The sequence below is a fragment of the Microchirus variegatus genome (genome assembly GCF_963457635.1).
Source record: "Microchirus variegatus genome assembly, chromosome: 10".
Taxonomy (NCBI): domain Eukaryota; kingdom Metazoa; phylum Chordata; class Actinopteri; order Pleuronectiformes; family Soleidae; genus Microchirus; species Microchirus variegatus.
Genome location: NC_139811.1, coordinates 23,334,038 through 23,352,286, shown reverse-complemented (window position 1 = coordinate 23,352,286; position 18,249 = coordinate 23,334,038). Strand labels below are relative to the sequence as shown.

The 18,249-nt window shown below is 44.0% G+C and overlaps 1 protein-coding gene across 1 annotated transcript; it reads right to left on the bottom strand.

Annotated features, from left to right (window-relative positions):
• Positions 1 to 4,724: 4,724 nt before the first annotated feature.
• Positions 4,725 to 17,879, bottom strand: stk17al (serine/threonine kinase 17a like; the record flags this gene model as incomplete). The annotated part of the gene is made up of 7 exons (XM_083897108.1): positions 4,725 to 6,290; positions 7,027 to 7,206; positions 7,526 to 7,574; positions 7,677 to 7,803; positions 9,333 to 9,477; positions 13,896 to 14,108; positions 17,767 to 17,879. The coding sequence occupies 7 exons, from the start codon at positions 17,877 to 17,879 to the stop codon at positions 6,002 to 6,004; spliced, it is 1,116 nt and encodes a 371-aa protein (XP_083753234.1). The 3' UTR covers positions 4,725 to 6,001.
• Positions 17,880 to 18,249: the final 370 nt, after the last annotated feature.

Here is an 18,249-nt window from a genome sequence, read left to right as displayed (position 1 = left end):
AGCAGCGATCGTGGCGCATGGAACTGCCGCATTCTGTGAATCACTCGTGAAGTCGTTCGCTGACGCCTTCACTCACTCGTGAATATTCGGCAAACGCAGCCAGCCAACGTGCGCCGAGCGGGGAGGGAGTGACTAGTAAGGAAAAAAAGTCATGTAAAATAACATGGTCGCGGGGCGCTGTTGCATTGCCACGACGCCATGTTTCTACGGGAGCCTGTATAGACAAACGCGAGAGAACAAATCAAGCGTCTCTTTACTTGTAGCGGAAGTCCAGCCCCTCCTCTCTCTCTGCTTCGTCTGCTACGGCCGCGGTAGCTCGCCCTCTCCCTCGCCTCACGAACCTCATCTGCTGACACGGAGAAAGACGACGAGGACGGCATTTGACCGGCTGAGGATACCTTAGCGCTCAGGGAAGGGAGGGGGTGAGCAGAGGAGTAGTTCTTTGTTGTAAATTTCAGCCTCTCCTCTAGATGGCACTATAAACTACTTACTTCACCTTTAAATAAAGGTGAAATAAACTATCCCAGCCCAGTAACTGATGGTTTTAGATTCAAGCACAAAAAAGTGTCAGTTTAGGGAAAGAAAACAATCAAAACAAATCATGTCACAGGGTAAAAAACACAGTTTGGTGCCAGACTGTGGCATGCAGCATGGTGGACAATGTCACCTGCTATGTTTCACAGTAGTCCCTCCTCCTCTTTATTTTCATTTTGCCGATATGTAAAAAAAGCAACATTTTTATCTGTGATACATTAGAACATTAGAAACTGGTCAATGCCCTTATTTCATTTCCATCTTTATATTAGTTTTACATTACTGTGAACCATGTTCTCAGTCATCAGGTGAGATTGGAAGTTTCATACCTGAAATGCGGAGATTAATGGTCTTATTAGTGTAATCCAGCCCTGACTGTTGAGTCACAGCCACACCAGGCTTACAGTCCTTGCTTAAACTTATAGGCTGTTTTGTGTAAAAAATATTAAAGATCCATATGAAAGTTTCTCACCCTGACTTTTAATCTGGAATGTGTAGCAGGAGCAAACTAATTTAGCGGGACTGACTGAGGGGTCACAGAGTGTTGTGGACCCCAAACCAGCACATTCCTGAAAGGATGAAGGGAAAAAATCATTTGTATAATCAACAAGATGTCTATGATGTAAAGATGAACTGAGGTGATGTTTATGGAAGGGACCAGGCGTGAAAATGAATGTTGAAATGACGCTTAAGACGATGGAGTTTGCAGGTTTTTCCAATCCAGAGAAGACAGATGTTGTTTTTCTGACTCTTCCCTTCCACTCTCCACTCTCTTGAGGTCTCTGACATTCGTGTACTCTCTCCATAGTGGGTAGCGTAATCAGGAACATAAGCGTAAAGGAATTTGCTCATTATGTAAGGTGCAAGGGGGAAACTATACTTCTGAGAACCCCAACAAGATCTGGAGATAGTGAGATTGAGAACGACGGGGAGAGTGAAAAGAAAAGAAAGAAAAAAAACGGCACATAGAGATAGATGGAGCTCGGGGAATGCTCCCTTCAAGTTTTATGATTGAAATAGGTCATTCATGGAGGTCACAGTCTGGCCAGAGAAAATGAGATTTTAATTGAAATCCACTTTGAAACAACCTCCCAAACTGCTTCAAAGATGATGCACTGTGGATTTTTTTTTTGCAGTAAAACATTTAAAAAATATGTAAACACTCACCAGGTCATTTCATTAGACTCCCAGTACACCTGGTGTGGTCTTCTGCTGCTGTAGCCCATCTGCTTCAAGATTTCTGCATCCAAAGATGATCTTGCTCGTACCATCATGTCAACTTTCTTTGATCTCTGGCATCAACAAGGCATTTTTGCTCAGTGGATATTCTCTCTTTTCCATTATCTGTAAATCTTAGAGATATTTCTGCCTAGAAAAACGAAGTAGATCAGCGTTCAAAATCATTCAAACCTCCTTTCATCCCCAATGTGATTCTTGGTTTGAATTTCAGCAGCTCATTCACACCATGGCTACATACAATGAGTTGCAGTCATGTGATTGGCTGACTAGATATTTGCAATCAACAAGCAGTTGAACAGGTGTTCCTCATGAAGTGGCTGTATGTGACACGGCCATTTTTGACCAAGACATGGTGAAAAACGTGCTGCGCTGCACCTTTAAGGTTTTCAGCGCAGCACAAAGTGCCATATTTATGTTTAACGTAAGAGTACGCCAGCATATTTTGAATAAATTGGACGAAGTTCCATTTGCAGCACAATGTTAAACTTCGGTGGCACATAACGCGACAGCCGCAGTCAAAATATCACCTCGCTTCTCATACAACGTTTGGTTATACACTGTAAGTGGCAGTTTCAAACGTCACAGTCAGTGTGAGACGAGGCCTTTGCAGCTCCTCATCAGGTTTACATTTTGAAATTCCACAAACCTCAATGAATCAAAGTGTGGCTGCTGGGATATCTTCGGGATGTGCGGCTGCTGGGTTACTCTGAGATTAAAAACAAGTACCTATATATATCTAAAAACATCTGCACGGTTATCTCTCCTGACAGTTTTTGTTACAGTCTCAAGAGAGACAAATGGATCCTCATTATAGGGTTTAACAAAAATATTTGCTGCTTTCAAAAACCATTTAGCCAGACCATAGTTTTTAATCCACAAACAGCGTTGAAAGCAGGTTATCTGAATGCCGCAGTAAGCTTTGGTCGGCTCTTTGGTGCTTGTTTGGATGTGCAGGAGTCAAGTGCTCCTTTGCAAAGCAAAGACCAGGTTTTGTAGTTCACTCAGTGTGGACATAAACTGTCTCCACATCTGTCTCACATCATCACCCCGCTAATGGTCACCTTAACTATCAAAGTCAAACCGACTGATTCCAGGAATAGTTCTGAGAAACAGCGCTGAATCAACCACTTCAACAACCATGTATGTTTATGCCTGTCGCTCCGTGTGTGTGTGTGTGTGTGTGTGTGTGTGTGTGTGTGTGTGTGTGTGTGTGTGTGTGTGTGTGTGTGTGTGTGTGTGTGCAGTATGGGAACAAATCCACCTCCTGCAGAGTCAAGAAATCCATATGGAGGAAAGGAGGTCAGAGGGGCACAAAGGACAAGGTTTGGAAAAAAAAAAGGGAAGGAGGCCAGTTATGGACATTTCTTGCATTCCTTGGCTCCATGCAACAGGAGGATTTTCTTTAGGGGGAAACAGTAAAGTCCAGTCAAGAGCCACCAGAGCAGGATCCTGCAGGGAGCCTCGCTTTCTCCTCACTGGACACGGCACAGCTGAACTGGCCCGCTGCCGACCGCAAGAGGAAGTCCACATTAAAGCAGGAATTCAGGATATTGGAGGGCAGGGATATTGTTCAACCTGACACGAGTAAACACACTCAAGAGTGTGAGCGTGAGAGAGGTAGACAGAGGGAAAAGATAAACTACAATGGAAAACATTACCCTGTGTTCCTCTTCACATGTAGGGTGCTGGCATTTCCTGTGCTGAGAGGCTTCTGAATATTTATGGAAGACCGGTTCAAGAGTATACTTTTATTCCTTTTTTTCTTTTATAATTCTCTGTTTCCGTAAATAGAAGTTCTGAGGGGGAAAACAGATGCTTCGCTGGCAAACTGTTCCAAGCTTGGTAATGTGTTTTTCCACTGACTGAAAAAAAAAACACAGGTAAACTGTCGGCATCGGTCACACTGCAAACCTGCAAGGTATCGCTGCTCATCATCAGCTAAAATTAAATATGGGATTGTCAAAAAACCCTATTGTTACTTTTTATTAGAAACTACGTGAAGTCAGATTTATAAAAATGGTTCAAATCAGACAACCAGAGATACCATTGTTGACCTTTGCCCACCATTTATTTATACAGGTTACCTTTGAGACTAATTATCTTTAAAGAAAGTTGTGAGTTGTGAGAAATTTGCCTCGAAATTCACACATTAACACCTAATTGACGATATGCACGACCTCCTCCCGGTTTTCAATAAGCCTGCCCAACCATTTCAGTTAAGCGGTCAGCCAACGATGCAGAAGCGTTCGACAGTCTGTGTCTGCAGAAGTTACCTAAAATGTTTAGCTGTGACTTATGTATTACCCTGCCTCACACGAGAGGATTTTCAAATCCGTCTTGATTTTAACCGATTTTTCAACGTTTTAATCCTGAGAAAGCACAGACTCTGATCGTTTCATCTAATGATTTCAGGGAGGAGATTCCAGGGATTTGGGATATCACAGAAACTTGTGTGATTTACTGTGATTTGGAGGTGGAGGTCGTTATATGTGTGACGTTTTGACAACTGTGGATGAATGATGGCTAAGAAGAAGGAATGAACTTGGTTTGTATAACTTACGGTTTTAAAGGAACGTACGCAACATCCGTTTCCCGCTGAACTCGCTGTTATTGTATTGTATTATAGAATTTCGTAGAGACTGTGCACAGAGAGACACGGCACTGCTCCACTTGTGTCCCCTCACCATGTTTAACTTCCTTCGTTTTATGCCATGTTGAATTCCTCAGTCTGGGCTAATGACAAAAACAAAAATAAAATAACACAAAGACACAAAATGCACGTTTTTTGTTTTTTTTCTTCTTACATTTTGCAATGCATGCCATCAACATTTATTCATTTAAACATAAAGTCCACAAGGACAAGTGCAAACCTGCCTGAAATTCATGAGCAGAAAACAACAAGAAGTACAAAATAAGACTTATATATAATGATGTTATGACATTCATACACTGGTAAAAAAACAAAAAAAAAAACATAAATCAATTATCCTTACATATTATATCTAATACTAACTCACAATATACATTTCAGTACTTTTGAGAATTCTTTTTGTTTCTCTGCTCCCGAGTATCTGAAGGCAAACATCACATATTTATACATCTCTGGGCTCTTCAGTTGACCATAACATTGTTCATTAATAATAATAAAAATAATAACAAAAACCTCTGGCCACTCCCCCCTTATCATGATGTTAAAGAGCATGAAATCTAGTGGCAACATTGCAGTTAAGTACAAAAACTAAACTTGTGCGACTTGTGCAGGAGCCAACGAAACGAACAAAGTGAAACATGAACACGGATTTGTTGAGGTCGACAACGACGTGGCACTTTGTGGAGAACACGTGGCAAAGACAGTGGATGGTGGTTTGTTTGTATGTACAGTACATGGTGACAGGTGACTGTGCCTTTGGTTTGTTACTATTACACAGAAATCCAATAAACGAAAAAAGTGCTCGATTGTCCTTAGAATAAGAATGCTACTATTTTCCATCTCCGAGTCAGCCATTGACTATTGGCTTTGTATATTTTAAAGGGCCAAAGTGGTTTAACTGAACGCATAAATAAGCATTACAATAACAATATTAATAATAATAACCAGTGGAAGAGTTAACGTGGGGCTTCAGCGTCGGTGCCATCCTCTGCTTTAATTCCTTTGTTAAGCAGAACCACCTGTCAAAACCCTTCACTTCCTTCAAGAGAACTCACCACGGACGATATGTCTGGGTCAGCTGAAGCATAACATGTTTTGATGAGAGCACACAGTGAGTGAAGTCATTTCCCAACGAGGCAGGAGGCTGCCTCTTCTCCTTCGAAAAAGGCTTAATTGGATAAAAAAAGAGAAACCAGTGTGTGTGTTTGTGTGTGTGTGTGTGTGCAGGGCGTGAACTACAGCCACAAGCGCAGTGGTTCACTTTTGTCACTTTTAAAAGGCAGCGGTGCAGTCCTGCGACACAGTCCAACATGTGTCTTGGTTCCTCTCGCGTCCCTGCCGTGCACTCATAAATCAGCACGGACACTCACTCGCTCACACACTCGACCACACATTCACACAGAGGTATCAGACTACACTCAGCCGAGACATCACAGCAGTAGAAGCAGCCAACAACATCAGGCGCGCAGCATCCACATAGCACGGCGCCGCGTCACTCTCAGGCGCTGCAGGCTCAAGCCGTCTGCTCTATCGAGTTTGAATTTGCTCAGTCCTTCCTCAAACCTGCGAAGCTCGAACTCAGCACATCAGCTCCTGCTGGATCTCGGGTCGCGTGGGAAAGAGGGGCTCGCTGAAGAACGCACCGCGGCCCGCTTTTAGCCCACTTTGGCCAGGGCACGTGAGGAAGGAACCGAGCAAGTCCAGATCGGGGGAAGGAGCCGGGCTCTCGGGCTCCGACTCGGACTGGCTCGTCTCCGGCTCGTCCAAAGATGAGGCCGACCTGGAGTGGAGATGCGGGTGGGAGTGGGGATGGGGGAGCTGGTTCAGCCAGAGGTGGTTGAGGCATTCTTCTGCTGTGGCTCTCTTCCTGCACACACAAACACAGCAACAGTGTGGATGAGTGGAAATTCCCCAAACAGTTTACATAACCGACAGATCGCCTGGATCTTCCGATGCACTCGGCCCATTTTCTCGCAGACGTCGGCCATATTAATTTTCAACGTTTGGTTTGGAAAAACCACACACACACACACACACACAAAAGAAAAACACATGCAATGGAGATCCCCCCCCCACCAACATCCACTTAGACACAGAGGAATCTTCTACTTTTTCCAGTGTCACCACTAAACTGCTGCAATTAAATGATACGGACTGGAGGTTGTGGCTCTCTGTGAGACCGTGGCTGCCGCTGCTGCTGCTTTTCATCAACAAATTGTGGTGGCAAATTAAAAAGCTCTCAGTTAGAATTACTGCATGGTTAGAGTATGGTTTCATAGCTTCCTTTGGAAATCACCTTCCTTAGCCTTTCTTTTTTTTTTTTTTTTCACATGCTGACATGTAAATTTGATTGCATCAGTGCATGGGCATGTTTTCTTTTAAATGAGGCAAGTTTACACCGAAAAATATTATGCGGAAAAAAGGAAGCTCATCTATGTGGTGCAATTCTTGTTAACACACTCATTACTCATTTAGGTGCATGCTGTGATGCACTTCCGTGCTGACGGAGACCTGACTCACATCCTCGCTAATGATGATGCTGGTGGAAAATTTGCAGTTTTATCTTATTTATTTGTATTTCTTTAAAAGTCGTGCAGCCTCACCTGGGGTTTTTAAACAACAAGGACTTGATGAAGTCCACAGCCAGAGAGGAGATGCCTTCAAACGTGTCCAGTGAGTAGTCTACGTTGACTTGGGAGATGTTGAGGAAGGTCTCCTGCTTGTCGTCTCCCAGGAAGGGAGACTCGCCGGTCAGCATGACGTAGGTCAGGACCCCGATACTCCTGGTAGAGGAGGAAGGAAAAAGATGTGAACAATTTGTGACATCATGTAGCAAAACAAGTTTGACTTCCTCTTTGCTGCAGTTAGTCACTAAGGGGTGAATATTAAACACAGAAGTCACCATAGGAATTGCTCTGTTTCAGTGGCAGCAATAAGTATTTGTGTGACAAAAGACAATACACTAATATATCTTTAAGTGAAGATGTCAAATGTTGGATCTGCATGCTAATCGAGCTGATGTCACTGAAGTAAAGCAGAACCTGAATGAGTCTTGCATTACACCCATTACAATAATGTCATTAGTTGCAGTCGTTCACTCACCACATGTCTGTAGCAGTGCTTATGGGTTCATAGTTTAGGATCTCTGGTGCTGCAAACCAAACACACGACTCCAATTAGTCACAATAAAAAACAACACTGGACACAGTGAAAAGACACAGGTGACCGTGGAGGAGGTGGAGGCCGGACTCACCCACATACTCTGGTGTACCCAGGATTTCCCTGACTTCTGTGAGGTTGTCCATGCGCCTGGACAAGCCAAAGTCCACGATACGAATGTCCCCCAAGGGTCTGGCACTGGTCAGCAAGATGTTCTGAGGCTGGAAGGAGCAAAACGCACGGATTAGATAGAAGAATGTTATGTAATGTGACTAATGATTATTGAAGGAGCCTTAAGGTCTGACAGCGGAGATCATTAAGTGAATGCTAGTTGGACTGAGTCCAGCAGGATCTGGAGCCTCTGACTGAGTCTATCAGACGAGATGAAAGACAGGTAGGAGGTTTCTGCCAAGCGACTGTTTGGCAGGAACACATTTTGCGAGCAGATGCTACGGTATGCAGTACGTGCTACTGAGCTCCGCTGTGGGTCAGACTGGCTGTGGAAAGGCTGTGGCGGTTGGAACATATGAGATAAGCACAAGAGGAGACGGCGAGCCACAGCCTGAGTCGTCCATCAAACCACAAGAGCGAGTGAGGAGAGCATGAGAGTCACCTCTTGAAAACACTTGGGTATCAGCAGATGTATCTGGCTTTATGAAGTGGAGACTGTATGAGGTGTGTTACATACAGGCGACAGCACTCCGGACATTGGGTTGAACCAACAATTGTTGGATTTCGTGAGGTAAAATCATGTTTGACGATGGTATGCAGGGTCACTGCAGGTTTCAAAAAGTCCAATTTAAGACTTTTTAAGACTTTTTTAAGACGATAATGAATACAATTTAAGACCCATTTCAAATCCATACTGGCAAAAAAGTACAAAAGACATGAAGGAAAATTGGAGCCACAAATCGTTGAACTTGCAATTCCGCTTCGCTGAGGGCTTTCATTAAGTTTTTTCAGTTGCTTTGCTAAGCTGTAACACACCGCGGCGTGCACACAGCACACTAGCTAGTGGTGCTCAATAAATTCTCACCGCGCAGCACAGGTGGCCTACTTTAGTTCCATGTTGTAGTTATATGGCATCATTGAAAATAGAAACATTTCAAAGCGAGACTGAAGTTTATGCATGTTTTGAATAAAAGTAACATTAATAGATTTTTAAGACCTTTCAAAATTGTATTTAAGACCTTTTAAGGCCTTAAATTCAAATTATTGGATTTAAGACTTTTTAAGACCCCGCGGATACCCTGGTTAGAGGAGTAAATTGTTTATGAAGTGACCCAAATTTCATTCAAATGCTGTTGAAAGCAGCCGAAGTATTCCTAAGACGGCGCACAATACAGTTTGTCCCCTGTACCTGCAGGGCCGTCAACTGCAGTTACACCTTTATGTAACACCGTGACTTAACACACAACGCTGAACAATGGATTTAGAGTATTTTTACCATTTAATCTGGAACACATGTATGGTTGAGTAAAGCATTGTATAACATGTAACGAGACGCCGGGTTAAATTTTAAGGACACTTGCGTTTTAAAAGAACACGTCAGTGTCGACACCTCGGGGGCCCGTTTAAAGAAAACATGAGAGTTCAGTGGGGCTCCTTTACAGACCGGTTCCTCGTGGGAAATAGGGAATTGGGACACTTGGCGAGCTGCGCTTACATAACGGAAATCATATCTGCCTCAGTCTGCTGCTCGAGGGAGTTCACCGTCCCACATTGTCACGGAACATTTCGGCGCGCTTACTTTCAGATCCAGATGCACCACGTTGTTTCGGTGCAGGAAGGCCACGCCGGACAGGATCTGCTTGGCCAGCCGGATCACGTCTTTTTCTGTGAAGGTCTCGTCATCGTCGGCGACACACTGGTCGAAGATTTCACCACCGGCGGCGCTAGAAGGAAAAGCACAGGAAGAAGAGACTGAGAAAACAAAACGAGGATAATGCGTGAAGAGGAAAAAGAACCGAACAATGCGTGAACCATCACAGAGTGGAGTTTAGTTTGGCCGACTTTGATTTTGTGATCGCTCATTTTAACTAGTTATAATAAATATTGCCTTAAACTGTACAAACACGCCCTTCCTCCCAGTATGAAAGCTGACAATGATGAATTCCAACTGATCCCATTAGGGCAATTGAAGTGAACAAGCCCCAAAAACGTGTTTCCTCTGTCTTCAAAATGACATAACTGCATAACCTCATTCATGTACTTTGGCTTGAAGGAACAAAGTCCATCCACATCTACAAGAACACAACACAATTTTAGGGAAAGTCCAACTGCACGCACATTCCCCTCTTTAGGAACATCCCTGCTGATAAGGACGGTCGTTACAGCACGCTCAGATAAAAACTCGCACAGCCTGATATATTGAACGTTAACTTACCTGCGTAAATCTAGAAATCACAAACAGCAATGACTGAACAGAGCCGGAAAAAAATTAAGCTTAAGCTTTAAAGAAGCCTGAGAAAGTGCAGAATTGTAGGGTTGGTAACTGGATACTGTTCTGCAACGGCCCCAACCTGAGTTGCTTTCAGCTTGTTAGCTCATAACAATTTACACATAGTCCAAGGGATTATCCTATTCTGGAATTTAGTAATTATACAACTTGGTGGCGACCTCACCGATTCTCACATTTTTGTGGATGGAATAGTCAGATTTCTGCCCAGTCTTGCTGTGCTTGTGAAAGAACATTAGGTATAAAAAAAAAAAAAAAAAAAAAAGGTAGAGACATGGTGGATTTATAGTGGAAGCTCCACTGGTCAAATCGATGCCTGGAGCTGACAGTTCACCCCCTGAAAACAACCCAGAACCATGTGTGGGGGATTTAGATGGTACACATGCTTTTTATCTTCAGAAGAAGGGGGAAAAAAAATGCTCAGAGCAAGTTTGTTACATAACCAGCACCACCCAGGCTCCTGTTAGCCTCCTCACCCTGTAGTACTTACTGTCCTCAGCTCTGAAAACAGCACACTGTGTTTTTTTGTTGGATTTTGTTGGATATCTACTATTGGCCCTTATAATCTTTCTCTTTGCTCCTAGCATCAAATACATGACCTGCCACCTACCTACCCCGCTTAACGCAAACAAGCTCACTAGATGTACAAAACATTGTCATTCGTCGGTTACGATCTCTTCTACGTCAAAGCCTGGAGTTAGTGTGTTCAAAAAACAACACGCAAATGTGGTTTCATGGATGCATTCGATTTGATTTGTGTTAGTGACTTAGAACCGGTCAGCGAAACACTTTTCTATCTCCACTGTTTTACCGAATCAACATCAATTAATAGTTTCTGCATTAACGGGTCAGCGGACGTCCGATGTGTCTTACGTGTTGTAGATGGATAGATCCTCCAAACGTGCTACGTTGTCCATGACTGCAACCGATTGGTGACTTTAATTTTCTACAAACTCGTCAAAATTCTTCAGCTCTACTCTGATCACATACCCAAACACCCCATTACAGTAGACCAGTATTTCTGATTTGGAAGTATGGAGAGATCTTTGAGCTATTTGTTGGTGTAAAAAGTAAAAGTTCTCCTCCTCACCAGACCTGACATGAACTATTTCAAGCTGTCAGCAGGAAAAGGGACTTCATAACTTTTTGATCAAAGGTCATTTTTGCACACATTCAGGTTGAACACTGAAACTTCCATGAACTCTTAAAATATTACCCTCCCTCGTGCCAATAAGTTAATGTGATCGCTACTTCAGCGTGTACGCCAACATCCTCTCCCTGCACCAACCACAAGACTAATCCCACCGTAACCAACCAGAGCAAAAGGTGTAACGAAGAAAATAAATCTTCAGTGTATGAATATAAGAATTTTTACAAGGAAAAAGCTTGTGGTGGAGATCTTTGAGTCGTAATCCTATTCCACATCCTTTCCTTTTGTTTTTAATTCAAAAGCGATTCTTGGATGAACTCCAAGCCGGGAGCTCATTGACGTCACCTCAACAGCAGACTGTCAACCAGTTCCCACAGGCCTAACTCTGAACTCTCTGGACTACACTATAGTCCAGTTATATCCCAGTAAGGACATTAGTGCTCTGGGTTACATTATACACTAGGAGGGGATATTGAATCAAAGTTTACATGAAACCATGCTCTCTGAGAAAAAAATTAATGAAATTCAAGTCATGCTATGTTAAGGGAAGTCATGCAGCGTTACAGATACCATGCAGAGAACTCTGAATTTCAAATAAATGCTTAATGATTCCTTGTGAATGTGCAAGCCTTTAGCATTACAGAGCAACGGACATCTAAAGCGATGATATTACATGCGTTTGTCTTAAGATTCTGGGGTTTGCTTATGACACAGTGGTGACATCATATTCCAGCTTTAAGGCAGTTAAAAAAGGTATGATATAAAAGGGCTACACTTCATGTTGAAGTCGACTGTGTGCTCAAAACAAAACCGAGATGATGCACATTCATTTTTCATCAAAGTGGCCTGCTTTCAATTGAGTCATTACTGGGCTTTTCTGTGGTACTGACACATGCTGCCGATGCCACACTGAGGAGATGTTTAAAAACTCGACTTCTCTGACTTCACCAAGGATGTGGTTGTGGCTCTGAGAAGCTTGTGTTTGTGTGTTTATCTGAACAGGAGGAGGAGGAGTGTGCGCGACACTTCACAGCAGTGCGGCAGTGTGCCGCTTACATTTAAACCCACAGGAAATGGAAACTGGTTTGCATTTCTTAAAAACGCACGCTGATGTCACGCCAGTTTTTTTTTTTTTTTTTACACACTTTCAGAGGAAGTGGGGGACGTTGCAACTGTAGCTTTTAAGAAGAACAAAAGCATTTTTTGAGTGATAAAATGTTGTGCATTTTGCTGCAGCAGCACACAGCTGGACAGGAATTGTGGACAAGTGTTGACTGACCTCCTGCTGCGTTTTCTCTGCAGGCATGCAGGGGTGAACTGCGGTGCTACTTCCCCTTTCACACTTCAGTAAGAGGTCAAACACTGACCTACAGAAAGACTTTTGTTCTGCAGAAGAATTCCATGTCAGGGATGAGGATGACTAGCAATGATTGGGGAAGAGGAGCAGTTCAGAGACAGGGTCAGGGTATCGTGGTTCAAGTGTAATTGCCCAATGTCATCTCCCTTTAATGAGGCACAAGAGGTAATTAGGGCACCAAGTGGTGTTTCCAAATCCCAATTAAAGACCATGATTAGAGCAAATGGGGGACACTTTACTACAATGAACACCAAACCAAAACAAATCAGACAAAGACAAAACAAAACGTTCATCTCAGCCAGTTCACCCGCGTCGTTGAAGAGCAACAGATCGCTGAAAATACTGAATGTTCAGTTCCAACAGCAGCAGCTCATCACACTGTGTTGTCATTTTTCTCACAGTGAGCACAGGCACGGTTGCAGAGCACAGGCACGGTGCAGATATGTCACTCTGGTATTTAAAGTGAAGCTTCCTGACAGCATTTCGCGTAACAAGAGCCTGAGGTGTTGAGACGAAACCACAAAGAGAGACGAATTCCTTTTAAGGAAGAGTTGGTTTCGCAGCAGCGCAAAGGATGTGCATTTTTTACGTGAGCATGTGTTTTTTTTTTTTTTAGGGTGAAAATGAGCTGGGTAACTCATAACTCTGACGTTTTTCTTTTTTTTTTACAAGCTCACAATTTATGTGGAAACACGTAAGCAGAGATGTATCTAAATGTCATGCGGTGAGGGTTTTTCCCGCCCCCAATTGAAGAAAATTATATTTTGCTTATCAAGTGAAATGGATGAATACACGCAAATGAAGTTCAGTAGAAGTCGGTTTAGTGCTTCAGAAAGCCCCAGACACTCAGCAGGACAAAAACTAGTTTATCGTGAGTGATTTAAGGGTTTTAATCTCCCTAATGATTGAGGAGCTGATCATGTAAATGTGATGTGGTGAGGTTTTCCCCCAATTAAAGAAAACAATATTTTGCCTAGCAAGTAAAACTGAATGAATACATGTAATAATAGTCCAGTTTAATGTTTATGAGCCCCACTCACAGTAAACATGATAAAAAAAAGTTTATTGTGAGTGATTTAAGGGGATTTACATTTCCCTCATTTTTGAGGACCGCATCGTTTCACCACAGTTTTTCAGCAGGAAACTGAGGAGAGTTTGAAAGGACGTTAAATTGTCACTATAATCTTCTCTTATATCAGTGGCAGTGCAGGCCAGTGCTGCTGTGTACACAAACTTGAACACAAACAAACGTCGAGTGACAGACAAAATGTGATTTAGAGCCTCTTTTCCCTCCCATGAACTTTTATAGATCTTGGTGTTGCTTTTTTTGTCATGCCTACTGTCTTACCACTCAAGAACCAGGATGATTTCAGTGTTGGTTTCGTAGACCTCATGCAGCGCCACCACATACGGGTTTGCCTTGGCCGACTCCAGCACAGAAATCTCGTTCAAGACGTCCATGCGGCAGTCCTCACCCTTCCGTCTTTTTCGCAAGAACTTGGCGGCGTACTGCTTCCCCGTTGCCTTCTCCATGCACTTCTTCACCACCGCAAACTTTCCCCTGGGAAAACAAAGAGGGGGGAGAGAGAGAGAGAGAGAGAGGGCGCGAGAGAGTGATTAGTGAGGAGACAGAATGATCACGACCACATTACTGGCTTTGCAAATAGATTTGGTCAGAGTCGGGTCTGTTCTGGATCCAAGTGGCCAGCGAGACCACTGGATCGCATTTTTTAAAACTGCAGCGAAGGAAAGGTTAAAATTACTGGACACACTACATTGCAGTTATTCTGCTCTGAGGTGAAAACTAGATTACAGTGCAAGATGTTCGGAGAAGCCCGCCAACAAGCCACGAGTGCAACACTGTAGGCGAGGTTAGAGAACGGTGCAGAGATAAGACGTTCAAGTGGAATCATTTGAAAAATACAGACACTGCTTTTAACCACTGATGTTCTCAGATGCAAAGGCGTCATTAGGCTTTTAGCAAAGATTACCACCGTCTACTTTTCCTTGAGCTTTAAGGAGGGTCTGACAGCAGGCAGATAAGGCTGACAGTTTTGGCAACAGCTGCTGAACAGTGGGCCGGGACCCGATAAGGATATAATGCCACTGTACATACAGGTCAAGCAAAAACAAAAAAAAAGATGCATCAGCATGATTGCTGAATGTCACTAGTAAAACATGAGAATTCATCCCCTGATACAACATCATCACTGTCATCCATTTCTCTGCATATACACTGATGGATTCACACGAGGTGTCAAGGGTCAGCTGTGGGTGCGGGCAGGATGTCCGATGTGTGCAGAATTGCCTCTGTGTCAGGACGACCTCGATCACCAGCCGTCCCTCCCAGGCAGATAATGAGGCCTTGTCCGTTTCCCTTTCTTTACAGCTGACAGCAGCAGGGACAAATGGAATTGTGTCAACGCCTCCGCCCAGACCCTTGGCCAGAGCCTGCCACTCCTTTGACAGCCACACAAAAGCTGACCAGTCGGTTAACACAGCCGCTCAAAGACCAGGACCACCCACCTGACCGCAGGCTTTTGGGGTGAGGTGGGCTGGGGTGGGGGTGTAACTGCTGTTACAGTCAGCTTGGAGCCTGAGCAGCATGCCAGAATGGATATCGCAACCTCAACATCCACAGTATGTCCAAGTAACAGCTCAATGTTTTAATGAGCAGCACAATACAAAATACACTCAAAAAAAAGCCCTAAGGGAGAGCAAATACAGGATGTGAAGAAAACGTGTGAACTGGGCAGAGTCTGAATGAAGTGGCTAAGTCAGCATGGTGCCGGTCATTTTCCCACACAGTGTTACTCCAAGCCCACTGTGCTACAGCCCAAAAACAGCAACTGTTCTGGCCGGAGTCTGGCCCCGGTTTGGCTACCACCCTGGCTGCCGCGGGGCCTGCTCCTTCTCCCTTCTTGGCTCGTCTTGCAGAATGGTGACGACTCATTGTTCAGAGTGAAAAGGCAAAACCCGTCAGAGCCTTTTCATCCTTAATTAGCCAAGTTCAGAGCATGCAGCGCACAGTGGGCTGGGAACTACATGTGGACTGAAAGGGAATGACCGCTGGCTGTGGAAAGGAGCAACGGGGAGGCCTTTCAAAAGCTGACAAGAGGTCAGAGGTTACTAAACATGGCCATCCTCCAGCCGCCAATGTTCACACTCTGCCACTAGTTACTAGGCAGATGAACACCATGGTTGTTGTTGCATAGTAAGCTTACACTTTGACTAGTTTGTTGGTGGTGCTGAAGAAAAATGCTGGTTCAAGATCTGTAAAGCAAGGCCCTTGACTAAAGTATCTATAAAAGGCTTAGTCTGAGGCTACAAGAATGCATTGTGCAAACCCTCCTACTTGCTCAAGTTTCTTTCAACCTAGCACTAATCACAAAAGTGCACAAATCCAGCTCATTCTCAGACTCATCTTTTGGAAGAATCTGTCAGAAACATGTCACTCATCCACTTTATTGTGCCACACAAAGCTGGAGATGGTGATCGGTTGATTTAGAAAACCACTTTCCTGCGGTGTCTGTGTTTTTCTTCTCTCTCTCAGCGGGGCACTGACTCATGTCTGAAGTGCAATGAGAAGTGACAGCGCTCATTTGCTTGTTGCACAGACAGACTGACATGCAACATAAGTTCCCTTCCTGTCTTTCAGAATGGGCCACAACAATTTTTACATTTACATTTACTCTTTGTACACTTCTGCAGGGCACCACGGTGCATAATGGGAACGTTTTTAAAAATGTGCAACCGACCCCCCCCCCCAAAAAAAGTAAATTCCAGCTCCTGCAGGTTCTAATACGGTCCAGACACCCTTTCTAATGTACAGACTTCATAGCTGATCCCTTGGCATGCAGCTCTACATACATTCCTCTCCTTAATGCGATTATGAGGCCTGATCTCAGGATGTTGTTGGGTTGGAGTCATGAGAAGAGGAGGCAGGACGGATGAAGGGTTGGGGTCAGAGAGTGAGGGGAAGGAGAGGATGTGTTTTGAAGCTGCCGTGCCTCCCCCCTCCACCCCCCACACCCATGGGTTCTGGCTGCTGTCCCAGGATGTCTGACAAGGAAAACTGACTGCTCCCTCAGGACTCTTTATTTAGCCCGTCCCATCACACGGCGCAGCTATACCCGATGATGAAAAGTCGAGTTGCAGAGACAGATGCAATATTGGCTCAAGTGGTGATCAAACAGCTGTTGCATTAAGCGGAAACCAAGACGTCCACAGTGGTTTCTCCTGTTTAGCTCCCAAATGCTTTCAGGGTAAAATCATTACCGTCTGGCAGACTCAAGCATCCTGGCTTAAATATCACTGGTATGTGTCGGACGGACGCACCGAGCCCAAAAAAGTGTCTGATGGTACATGATATATTTCACAATACAGGTCTTAGAGAATAAAGTGCAGAAAAAATGCCAAGAAAGCAAATCCTGTGGATCTATAGGTTGAGGATTTGACACAATTTGCATGAAAATGGACATGCAACATGTTACAGATGATGACAAAACAGATTAAGTTTTCAACCAAGTTCTACACAAACAATTAATTGTCCTTATATTACATCTTACTTCTACGCTGACATAATAGTACGTTGAGCATGTGGCGTTCAAGGACATTTCCCACGACTAAACCCCAGTTGTCAACAAAGAAGTGCACTTTCCAAACACAGGGAGAAACATGACGAGACTGGACCGTGTGGACAGAGAGCAGCTCTACATGTCATGATCGATAAACGTCATGAACTCTTCTGTTCAAGTCATCGAGGAAGATTCCAAACCCTCTGTTATCCAGGAGGACGCATAATATGCAAGCACTGCAGGAGCGCGTTTTACCACTGCGCTGTGCTGTGATTCACTTAACAGCCTTAATTTCCCCCACAGGGCTGGAATGTGACAGTGGAAATGTTCAATTAACACGCGCAGAGAAGCAAATCTAACCGGATGTGCCACCTTAATCTGGGCAAGATATTGTGGCACCAAGCACATTATAAAAATGTAAAAAAAAAATGTAATCCTAAACGACCCAAAATCATTATGTGCACAATATGACACTTAATAATAACAATTAGACATGTTATTTATATATTAAAAGTACAAGAAGCACATACAAATGACAGCCAATATTATTTTTTTAAAGATAAACAAGACATTTCCAACAAATGTGCGTTCAACAAACGCATCACATTTTAATTGCATGAATAAATAACGCGTAAAACTCACCTGCCGAGCTCTTTGCCGACCAGGTCGTAGGCGGCCGTGAAGGGGTCACTTCTTATCCTCGTGTGGATTTTTGTCATCATTCCGTTTTTGTTCATCGTGGCTGAATCTGGCATTGACGTGAAACACTCACTTAACTAAGTAGCCGCGAGGAGAGAGAGAGCGTTTGTGATCCACTCAGGTCCAAACTCGCATGATAAAGGAGTGAATCAGAGTCAGTTTCAGCAGCAGCAGCTGTGTGAGAAACGCACAAGCAGATAATCCAGGTTAACACGGCAGACTGAGGAGGAGGACACCCGGCAGGAGAGTGTGTGACAGTCGGCGTGGTTAAATGAGTTTGAACGCTACTACACATTCCTGACAATAATGTGCTGCTCAGGCTCCGCCCCTCTCACGCTGACGCACAGCTGCTGCAGCCAATGACTGCGCAGGAGAGGAGGGACCCGAGGCAGCTGGCAAGTGATGCATTCAAGGTAGAACAGGTAC